At 38.8% G+C, this 12,196-nt stretch overlaps 1 protein-coding gene across 4 annotated transcripts in view; it reads right to left on the minus strand.

The window, feature by feature from the left end:
- The window catches only part of FHIT (fragile histidine triad diadenosine triphosphatase), a 607,729-nt gene that overhangs the window by 138,297 nt on the left and 457,236 nt on the right, over positions 1-12,196 (minus strand). For all 4 annotated transcript variants that reach the window (XM_054216108.1, XM_054216110.1, XM_054216109.1 and 1 more), the window contains 2 exons: positions 7,788-7,933; positions 6,875-6,904 (listed from right to left, as the gene is read on the minus strand). In XM_054216108.1, the coding sequence (XP_054072083.1) occupies positions 6,875-6,904; positions 7,788-7,933 (176 nt within the window). The remainder of the gene's footprint in view (positions 1-6,874; positions 6,905-7,787; positions 7,934-12,196) is intronic.

Here is a 12,196-nt window from a genome sequence, read left to right on the forward strand (position 1 = left end):
TCCCAGCACGAGTGAGGTTCTGTGGGGCAACGGCTGCCTTTCCACTTGGACAACCTGCCGGCACAGCCACCCTCTCCCCAGCCTTGCAGGGCTCTGCTGACACGTGATGGGGACTGGAACAGGCATATCCGTGCTCCCATAGACGTTCCTGAAAGTGCACACACCCTTTCTGTTACGCACATGCAAGTACCTTTGCAGGTCCTGCAGGCATTTCCCACAGTTTAGCTCTCACCCATTGACCTTTGGGAGAACAAAAAAGCCAGCGAGGGGCGCTCTGCAGGTCTGCTGCTGAAGGGGGTCATGCCCAGCAAGGGAAGGGCTAGATGCTGGATGTGGCCAACAGAGCTGCATGATTTTTAATATCTGTACACTAAGGCAATTTAAACAAGCATTTGAGCCCACTTACTTGCTTATTATAGTTTAATTTAGACAGTGTCAATAACTCTGACTAGCTCTGGGGGTATTTTTGGAATTAAACTACCTAAAGAGAATATTCATCTGAGAAATCCATATGGCAGGAAAGAACAGTAGAATTGCTGGCATGAATAGTAAGATATTCCTTCTCATTACCATTCTTCAACTTATATCTTTTGAAATTTCTTTTACTTTCCACATTTATAGTTGCACCTTTTTAATCCTGTTTTGTTATGTTTGGTTTTTTTTTCTTTATGTTCTAGTCCATATAGACTATTCTGTGTTGGTCCAGGGACAGAGAATGATATTACTTTACAAGTCAGGGGTACAGCTTGTCATGACATTCACTACTGGAAATTCAAAATTATCCAGATTCAGAACCATCATAATTCACTAAAAAAGAGAGTCTTTCAAAAATTTCTGTCCTCATCCCTTCAGGGAACTTGACAACCTGATATTTCTAGATCAGGCTTCATTATCCAGGTCATCATTTCAATTTATCAGTACCTTGGAGCCTTTGGTATTCTCAGCTAGGGTGGTGGCATGTCCATCAATCACTAGGCTGTTTCCACATTCTCAATTTTCTTTCATCTATTTCAGTCTTCAAAAAACCTCTGTAACTTTACATGGGGGTGTACTGGACAGAGACACCTCTTACTTTTGTTAACTGTTACCATGTTTTAAGTACAGAAACGGATCTGTACAAATTAAGGGGGCCTTAAGAACTCGTTTCTTTCTGGGTCCTGCATATTATTATTTGTGTTAAGGAAGGGTTTGCAGATCCACCAATGCCTCTTTGGACTAAAAGCATAGCAAATAAAAAGCAATGTGATGCTTTTGCTGGAAAGCTTATAGTTAAATCAAAACTTAAATGTTACATGTAATGAACAGGAGCAAGGACTTGACAAAAAACAGGGGAAATTTGGACTCTAGGGCTGTATCCGTTAATTGCATCACAGAAAACATAGGTTTGGCCAAGGGACTGAAAGGAGAATTACATCAACACACGAATCATAGAATCATTTTGGTTGGAAGAGACCTTTAAGATCATCAAGTCCAACTGTTAACCTAGCACTGCCAAGTTATCACTAAACCATGTCCCTCAGCACTACATATCTCCAGGGATGGTGACTCAACCACTTCCCTGGGCAGCCTGTTCCAATGCTTGATAATTGAAGAAATTTTTCCTAATATCCAGTCTAAACCTTCCCTGGTGCAATTTGAGGCCATTTCCTCTTGTTCTATTGCCTGCTAGATGGGAGAAAAGACCAACTCCCACCTTGCTACAACCTTCTTTCAAGTAGTTGTAGAGAGCTATAAGGAGGCTCAGGGGAGACCTTTTCTCCAGGCTAAACAACCCCACTCATAAGACTTGCTCTCTAGACCCCCACCAGCTTTGTTGCCCTTCTCTGGACACGCTCCAGCACCTCAATGTCTTTCTTGTAGTAAGGGACCCAAAACTGAACATATTACTCAGGTGTGGCCACATCAGCGCAGAGTAGAGGGGGACGATCACCTCCCTAGTCCCGCTGCCCACAATATTCCTGATAGAGGCCAGGATGCTGTTGGCCTTCTTGGACACCTGGGCACACTGCTGGCTCATATTCAGATGGCTGTTGACCAACACCCCCAGGTCCTTTTCCAGCAGGCAGTTTTCCAGCCACACTTCCCCAAGCCTGCATACAAGGCAGATTTTGAAAAGGGCCTTGAAGGAAAGGGCAAGAATTATTATTTTGAGTAGAAAATGAAGAGCTAGCAAAAGGCTTTAAGGGAGTGGGGGCAAACTATCCGGATGCCCTAGCTACTTTCCCATCTCTCTAGATATAATCCTAGCTTTGAAAATGTACACCACTAACATCCCACCAAAACCCACCTCCATCTAAGTACAGTACCAAAATAGAAAGAAAATTATGAGCTCAAAACAGACACAGCAGCCCTGAGACTGCTGAATTTGCTGTACCAATTACCTATCTGAAATATTACATATTCTCCAACCAAATATTATTAGTGTGGTTCTCAAATCAATTCAAAGAGACTGCTGTACTTCATCAAATCATTTTCGGACAACCCACAAGCTTTCAAGAGAATCATGGTTCTTCAGAGTAAATCAAAAAAGACCATTTGTACACATGATTCAGAACAAACTGTTTTTCAAAAACTTGTTTCTTTCTTCCATGTTTTTCTACTTGAATTTTTATATTTGTTTAGAGGTATGAAAAGTCTTCGCATTTCTCAAACACCAGCTTTTTTTGTTCTTTCAAGAGAGCAAAAGATGGTTCCCAATACTCCATTAAACAAGGACTCACATCTGCTAGTCTGTAGGGAAAGCAGGCTGACGCATCAAAAGTATTGCAGTTAGTGAATTTAATCTTTCTGATGCAATCAGTCTGCAATGAGACCTGATTAAATTTAAATACTCAAACCTGAAGTCCAGTACTTCAGGTCCAGAGATAAGTAGACAAACAGTATGAAAAAGCAGTCTGCTGTGGGCTTAAATAAACCCTAGACCGCACAGTTCAGGTTAAGATTTCTGAAGAATGCAAGCCAGGTGGATTGATTTAACACAGCGTTAAAAAACTATCTGGGAAAGAAAAACATTTACATCAAAAAATAACAGTGAGACAATCTTCTCAGTGTAAAATAATTAGTGAAATGTGTGACATATAAAATAAATTTCTGCACACATACCCACACTGCCCCCATCAGCCTCGCTTTCTCATTTATTTAGGTGAACCTGTAATCAGCAAACAGGCACTTACTCATGGATAACATGGAGGTGCTGAGCTGCTGGAGACCTCGACACTGCTGCAAAATAGAGTATGCGTTCATATGTGTTTGTGCAATGGACACTTGCTGTGCAATATTATCTTGTCTCTACAGATAAATTAGTTGCATCATGCTCCTGCCAGCTTGATTTGTTTAGCATTTACGTAGTACAGAGTACATGGAGTTTCTTGTGATTGAATCTCACATAAAAGGTAAACATGAGAGTTTATTCTACACTATGCTATACATCCACCAAGGCAGCTAGAGCATTTGCTGACTTGATGTTGAAAAGCAGGCTATAAAATATACTGAGGAAATCTTGAAACGTCACTCACTTGACATAGCAATAAGAGCCCTGCATTAAGATGCAGAGCTGATTTCCCTGATCCATGAAATTGCCTGGATATTTAAGGCATTCTCAAACAGAACCAGCATGAAACTCACCCTCTGTTCCTGGCACAAGGACACCGTGGGTTTTGTGTTCTCCAAGAAAAACAGAGCTCAAAATTGCAGAGATAAACATTCTTTCAGAGAGGACCTAAACACAATTTCCTTCCTTTCTCAAGTAAGAAGAAACAAGTATTCAAAATGTCTGCAATGCTGGAAGGCGGTTGTGTTTGCTGACACACTGCTCAGAGACCCTTGGGTTCTCTGCTGTGAGTTGGTGCAAGAACTTCTTACAATAAAACAAAGCGTGCAAGTCTGATCACCTTTGGAGAGGAACATTTGCCCCTTTCATAAATAGGTGACAGAGCTGGAATAGGCACAATCTGTACACAGCTATGAAAAAGATTTTGAAGCAATATATTATTTTATGGTCTGAGACCTGGGATATGGTTCAGAATTCCCTAGCAAATCTATATTTCCAGCTGCTAAACGGTAAGAAAAGACCCATCTACACTTCCAAAGTGTTAGCAAGCTGAGGGCAGGTATAATTTCTTCCAAAGACCCATCCAATGCAAACACACAGACTGCAATAATGGGGGAATTTGAAAGGACCATAAGCTTCCCTAGAATGCTGCCCTGCAGGCTCTGCTAGCTTAGATTCACAGGAGGACAGTCCCCACAAGGACCAGAGTACAGCAATAACGGAGCTACACATTAGATTATAAACACATTCCCATTAGGCAACTAGAAAAGTCTTAGTCTAAGAGGCACCGCTAAATATCCTGAGGTTGCAGTACCTGCACATGCCAACAGGTTTCACAGCAGCATAATGAACAGGTAACATTGGCAGACAATCTTGTCATCGATTTCTATCCAAAAATTACACTGAAAGGGTAATCTCCTTTAAACCTGGTGCATGCATTGCACACATAATTTTCAGCATCTCCATAGCAAAGAAAGACCTGAGACTCATACTCAAACTATGGCCCAAGTTTTTTCTTGGACATGGATTACCATTCCTTCTTGTTGACAAAGAAAGAGAATTTCCTAATCTTTTTCAGATAAAATTTCTCAGACAGTTTTTGTCTTCAGCTTGGCTATTAGCACTTCCCATTTTGTAACTGACCAACAGACAGTACTCTTCCCCTGCTTCCTGAAATTATTTTCCTGCATAGCACATACAGCAGCTTATATTTATACAGGTATACAGAATTATATAAAATACTAAAGGAAAGGAGTCTTGAAACCATCTGGTATGTGACCCTGTTCAAAGCAATATGAGCCACACCTAATTAGCTCCTGATATACATTTGCCTATCCTATTGAAACAGAGTCTCCACAAACTCCCTTGGATATTTACTGTGATTCTTACTATTAGAATGTTTTTCTAATGTTTAGCCTGTTCCAGAAATTTTAATTAAAAGTTCCCTTAGAGGAATACTGGATTACTGTGCGTTCTTATACATGAGGAAAAACACATATAGAAACACATGACACATTGAATTTAAGGTTCATAAATTATTTGTAGATCACATAGGTGGTTTTTCACACTTTCTGATTTAAAACAGTTTAAATGGAACCAGCTATTTATGTACCCACCCTATTGTTCACTTTAAAGAAGATCTTGATCATAGCAATTTCTTCCCCAATTCAAGTTTTGAAAGCTCTAAGTTCTCTGAAGAAAATAGTTGTTGGCATTTTTGGATGATAAACATCCCAAAGTGATGATGATAAATTACAGTGTTGCCCAATGATGCAGAAAAGTAGAGAAATGCAAACTGCTAACCTCTGATTTATGAATACACACTCTTCATTATGGAGTCTAGGGGTTCACAGCTGTAAGAGCAGGTCATTTTCATCTCATTGCTTATTAAAAGTATGAGAAGGAAGCACAAAGGGTGGCTACCATTTTGCAATGTATTGGATAGATTAACACTTAATGTTCTTTGTCTCCAGTACACATACAAAATTATACAGAATTCCTTGCCTTTTTAAGGCCTATATAAGCATTTGTGGCTGTTCTCAATCACGGAAATGGGAATTTTTACATCTAGTTTTGCTCATTAATACTAGGAAATTTTCTCATATTTTAATATAATGATTCCTATAAAGCCTTTCTTTACACAGAAAAAAAGATTTGTCCAAGATATTAAAAGAAATCCTGTGACCTGCTTGTTAAAAGATGTTGGTGTTAACGACAAAACTTACTTCGGAAAGTATTTAAACTGAGACTTTCACCTATAAACAGGCATTCCCAGTGAAACACAATGCACTCTAAGTCACGATCTGCAGAATCTGTTTTGTCGCAGTACTGAAGTAAATTGTTTTACATTCCTTCATCACTCCTCAGCTTCCAAAAGCTTGGGGATTTTCTCATTTCTTCTTCTCCCTCCCTATTACCTCTCTGCTAAATATTCAATGCAGGCAACAAAAGGGAGTTGGAAAAATAAGGTCAATACAGCAAATTGTAAAGAAGTAAAATGTTTCTATACGCCATCATTTGGTTGTTACAGTTATCTTAATCAACCCAAACAGCTTCTTTGAGGCATCTAATCTGATTTTACAAAGTGCTAACCTATAGCCATATTTGACTTTCCTTTGAGTCCAAATGTAAAAAATAGCCTTTATCTAATGTTCAGGCATATAATCTAACTACACATGCATTTGCATTTGCATTATGAGGCAGTGAAACATGGCTGGAGAGCCATCTTGGACGTTATCTATGTTATTACTCAAGTGGAGAGTATAATCATAAATCCTTCTCTTCTCCTCCACCCCCAGCCTTTTTTTCAGAAGTACACTTAAAATCTGTTTTTAAGCTTCACTGGCTCCATTACATTTGAACCTCAGTAACAAGAATGTGATATGAATATGTAGAGAGAAAGCAGACACAAAAGGTGTATTTTCATAATGTGGTTCAGTTTAGCTGTTCCTATAATTAGCTACAACTCATTAGGCAATAAAAAGACAAACAAAAGAGATTATGAATGGAAGGGCAATATTTTTTCCATAAAACAAACAAAAAACTTAAACAGATGCCTCTTTTCTAAGGCTTTCCTTGCATAAATACACCCAGCAGCTTAGAAAAGATATTTTCATGATTGAAAATTTTTGTCTAGAAAGAAAACCTGTAAACATTATCCTGTGCAATTGCAATAAAAAGTATTTACAACTATTGTACACTTGGGATTTCTTGATCTCAAGGATAAAATAAAAATACAGCAATGGTCTGCAGATGACTAGCTTTGATCTTTTATTGGTTCTTATAATTGTCTCTTAATTTGTATTCTGCATAATAAGCACTCACCTTCACCGTTTGTCCGGCTTCGGGGCCATCCTGTAAACAAAGGGAGAAGTCTCAGGTTAGAGGAACTAAGAAGGATCACACGTGGATTCAGAAATCTTACTCAATGATAATCTGCATCCAATTTCACTGTATGTTAGCTTAGCATATCTTCCTGGGGACCATTCAAGACAAAGTTTTTGGGCAAGGCATCTTTCCATATCAGGCCATGGCAAAGTGAGAAACTGTATCTTAGACCACAAAAGCGACAGTTGCTATTTTTCATTCTTTCAGATCAGATTTTTTTAATAGTTAGCAATAGATTACTGATCCCCGTGAATATAAAATCAGACCTGTAAATGAGAATTTAATGAAAGCATGCTTGCTTAAATTCTTATTCCAATGAAATGGGCTTAGTCTCTGATTTGCTTTAAACAGAGCTCTTTTTTGGTATAAAAACACCCAGCACAAATAACTGAAAGGTCAGAATTGATAACATATTTACATGGTTGCCTCTCTGCCTGCATGTAAACAGCTGTGAGCACGAATTACCTGTTTCTATCACAAGCAGTGGGTTACCTGCTGAACAGGGAGAGGTAGCAGCCTTCTCTAGGTCAATCCTGCAAACGCTTCTTTGACGGAAGAGTGCTTGCTGAAATACTCACAAGCGAGCACTGCTTTTGGGAGTGTTCACAGTCTTATTCCAAAGTTTTGCAGTTATTAATTATCCACACTTTTCTGCTGGTTTGCCTCATGTTTTTTTCCAATGGCAAATCTAGCAGACTGCAATGCAGTTATGCTTCTTTTCTTTTATTATTATTTTGCATGTATTGCCCCTTGAAGTTTGAATGTCCTTTTGTCATTGGACCAGGGAAGAAGGTTGAAAGCTTGATAAAACAAACCATTAAACCCTTTTTTAGTTGACTGGTTTACAAACCTGAATTGAAATGGTGAGTGAGGTGCCGCAGAAGTGTTTCTCCACCACGTTGCCAACCCTTTGTGCTGTATGAAATAAATCGGCCACTTCCTCAGGACACAGGTCACGGAAACGCTCCACTGGCCGTAGAGGACAAACAAGGACATCTGAAGGTGGTATTGTCAAGGCATAAACGCAAGTCTGAGTGTCCCCTAAGTGGACTCAATCCCTACCCTGTAACCTGTTTCTGATTACTTTTGAATTGCCTAAATTCCTCCTCTCCAAAGTTTACAGCAAGAGCAATTAAAACATAAGGCTAAATACGTGGAATTATATGATGTTTTGTTCAGAAGAAGTTTCCTCAAACCCCTCAGATATGGGTAAAATGACTAAAATAAGGTCCATATGTTACTACTGAGACATCTAAAGGAAAGTAAAGTTTTCACATACTTGAAGTTACCATTTTGATGGAGAGATGCTCATATTTAACACCTCTGAAAGCCAGAGACATTTCCGTTTGTGATTAAAAATGAGGGAAAGCCAAAGCAATTTAAGATGGGTTTGGGCATGTGGTCTGTGACAGCAGTTTTACAATGCTTTTCCACATACACGGTATGTATTTTTTAAAATCTTGATCTTACACCTCTAATGATGGGTACCTAAATGTGAAAAAAGCTGACACTATGCTGGTAATAGCAGATCACCGATTTCTACATCACATTAATTACCATTCAAACAGAATGCTCACCTGTTATAAATATTATGTGTTTTTAGAAACATATTAGGATAATTAAGACTATTCCCTTTTAAGCACAGTGTTCACAATGCTACAAATATACATTCATTTTATTCTACCTTGGTGACTGCTCTTCGTGAGTCAGTGATAAAGTAAACAATGGAAGTACAGACGCTATTCACAGTCACCTGGATCTGTTGTGTTCACAGAAATTAATAATTGCTCTGATTCCTCACTTGAAAGTCAATTTTGTAGCACTATTAATAGGGTCCAGAATTCTTAGCAGATCCTCGGTTGTGTAAATTCAACAAGCAGACACCTGTGACTTGGTTCTCATTTCAATTCCGTGCAGACAGGATTTTTTTTCTGACTTACAGTATTGCGTTTGCAGAATAAAGACTTTAAAACCATCCTTAACATCACTTGAACTTTCATGACCAAAAGCCATGAAAATTAAAAACTTGTTATTTTTTTAGTATTAAAACGAGTGTTTAAAGGACTATTTGAAGAAAATTAAGTTCCATGCCATTGTATTGCAATCATTTTTATTTTTACTGCATCTTGAAGCCTGCAGGTATTCAGGAATATTCTCTGTACTCCAGGAAATGTAACTAGGAGATGCTCCGTAGTTAACAGGTTCACACAAAGGTTACATCAACCTGATTTTCAACAACTGCATGAGACGTTTGGAATAAAGAATGATTAATACATGTGAAAGATAATTTATTTCCATAAACGCAGAGACAACGTGTTTACATTCACCAGGTTTTTCATAGGAATTGCACTTATAATTCTTACTGGAAAGAAAACCAGACATATTCCGGAAGTCAAGAAGTAGGGGCAGGTTTTGATCATTTTTCAGAGTCCAGATGGGAACAGACAATATTGCAATGGATATTTGCTAAAGCAGGAGAAGATTTTTCGAGAGCGCTCCACAGCTAGCAGCTCCCAACAGAACAGGAGAAAACCGGCCCCAGCTGCAGGTGGTAATCTGCTTTGAAAATCTGTCCCTCCTTTTTTTTTTTTTCAGTACAGCATCAGCTATGTCACTACTATTCTCTCTTTCTCTTGTTATATTTTATGGTATTAAAATTTAAGAAAGGAGAAATACGTATTTAGAAAGCAGGTACTTGGAAATAAACCAATCCTGGATGGGGACAAAAAGCCTAGTTTTGTGGGGGTTTAGTTCTAAAATGTTGTGTCTCTTGGCAAGCTACTGGGCATAATAAAGCTCCTGTAATTTATTTGCGCCTTCCCAGAACATCATACAAAGCACCTCCAGAAAGGAAGCTATTGGCTGAATTTGGGGCCCAAGGGAAGAGCTGGAAACTTGCTTGGCAGAGCTTATTTCCATACCAGGAATAAAGGAATAGAAAAACTAATTAATTTTACTCATAAAAAGGAAATCCATGTCAACAGTAAAACAGGAAAAAGGACATTCGTTTAATCTGAGTTCATTTTTCAAAAGGAGAGAAGGGAAGCTTTTACCCTTAGGGCATCTGATACTTAAGTAGATAATTATCCTTCTTCTGCAGCACTGCTTTATTATCATGGGTCAACGAACCATTTATAAATGAAGAATTTCCCCTCACTTACCTCTAGCAAAACTGCTGCTTACATTAAGACAAGTTTCCTTTTCTCCTTTAGAATTTTTTCCCTAGCAGTTTCTTGCCCTCTCAGACTCACACACCCCTAACCAGCAATTGTTTGTTCTCTACCTAGCTCAGGGCCGCAGCCACAAGTATGAATTTTTGCATTAATCATGGTTTCTACAACCTTACATTAACACTGTACTACTTGTCACTGTGATGCATTGTGAAAAACTAATACGTTGCTTGTGAGAGCTTTTGTTTCCATAGCACATAGCGGGGGAAAAGAGTTTGCAATGCGAGTGCTGGTTGTACCAAGGCAGGATATCTGCTTTCTCTTCTTATATCTGTCACTAATCCGCCCTGTCATTTGGGCAAGTTGTCTCTGTACCTCTCTCTCTCCTCTTCCACACATTATCTGTTTTACCTGCTTAGATAGCATTTGCCGGTTGGTGCAATGGATGTTTTCTTATCAAGCCGTGAGGCTCCCCACTCATGTGGGGCTGCGAAGTGCTCCCACAATATCAAACAATGAACCCATAAACCATGTCCTTCTGCAAAATGGATTTTCACTTCCTCCTTACGTTACCAAGACTCATTTACAACTCAAACTAGATTTTAACCATATTTCTGACTTTGAATGTGATAAATAATTCAAAGGCACAATCACACACTGGAGCATCTTTACTGAACTTTCCATCATTTCAAAATAATTCTACAAAGAATAATGATAGAAATTCTGAATCAGAGCTCAATTAACATGAGAATGTAATTAGGACAACATTCAAGTTATATTTAACTATGAATATATAAAAAGGCAAATGTTAGAATGAATTCATGGATTTGAGGTCATTAAGTAAACAACCATCCACCGCAACCTTAAATCATAATTTTAACTACAGTTTTTAACACTAGGATAGTTTTTAACTTTATATCCTGGTCAGATTGTAATCTGGATAAATGTTCTAGTCACCTCAAAAGTCTTCGTAAGTTTAAAATTAGATAAACTGTTCATTGCTTTCTGCAATTACCCACTGCAAAGGCTGCTATGAACTACTGATGTGCTTCAGGTGACTGTGTATTAAAGATGCAAGTGAAAGTGAGTCTGTACTTATGTCTGTGTGCAATTACTCCTTAGACAGAAGAATCTACTGCCATCTGAGATGCCTCAAGGCACCCAGCTGCCACTCCAGAAGGGCAGGAGTCTCCCATATGTCCCATGTCATATCTGTCAGCCAGGTTGGAAGCCTGAGTCATCTTAGGGTACGTGAAGTGGCAGTAGGTGCCTACGCTTGGACAACAGCCCCCACCTTTACAGAGTGGTTCAGCAGAACAAGGGGCTGATACCCAGCAGATGTGCTGCATGATTGAAAACAGCGTTCTGCCTTCAGAAAGCCTGAACTTTATGTTTCCTTTCTCTAACCACCATAATTAATAATTTTGTGATTTCTTCATTCATTCTAAACTGCTACTGACTGATGAAGTTTCTATTTTTAAGCTTTGATGTGCACAGCTGTTATTTCCTTCAAATTCTCGCAGTCAGTCCACATCATTAGAATGCGTGCCATTTAATATGTCAACTTCTCCATTTTAAGGAGTGGAAAACCTTTACACCCTATTATAATCTGTGATCATGTATTCCTCTCTCCAGATCTTGCAGGAGTCTCTCAACAGCCTTACTTTTTTCCTAATACCTAAACATGCATACACAAATCAATATGCATACCCTCACACACACTAAAAGCTCCATTAAAGATTTATTAAACAATTAGGAATGTCAGTATTTTCCAAAGACTACCAGTAGATAGTACACTAAAACTCCAGGTATATTAGTGAAGTGCATAACCATAAACTAGCAGTAAAGCAAAGCAGATCAGACCCATTACCCTCAAAACTGAGCTAAAACCTAAGGATGACCTAACGATTTCAACAAAATCACTTGTCCTTATATATTGGACACAGCAGCCCACTCCCTGCACAACCTTGGGCAGGTTGTTTAAGGCACCAAAGCCCGTGAGCCTCCTCCATAATTCAAATTAACAGCCTTTGCCTGTTGGTCTATTAAGATTGTAACCTGTTTGGAAAAGCTCAGACTCATGGCGAAG

The sequence above is a fragment of the Rissa tridactyla genome, chromosome 10 (assembly GCF_028500815.1).
Source record: "Rissa tridactyla isolate bRisTri1 chromosome 10, bRisTri1.patW.cur.20221130, whole genome shotgun sequence".
Lineage (NCBI taxonomy): Eukaryota > Metazoa > Chordata > Aves > Charadriiformes > Laridae > Rissa > Rissa tridactyla.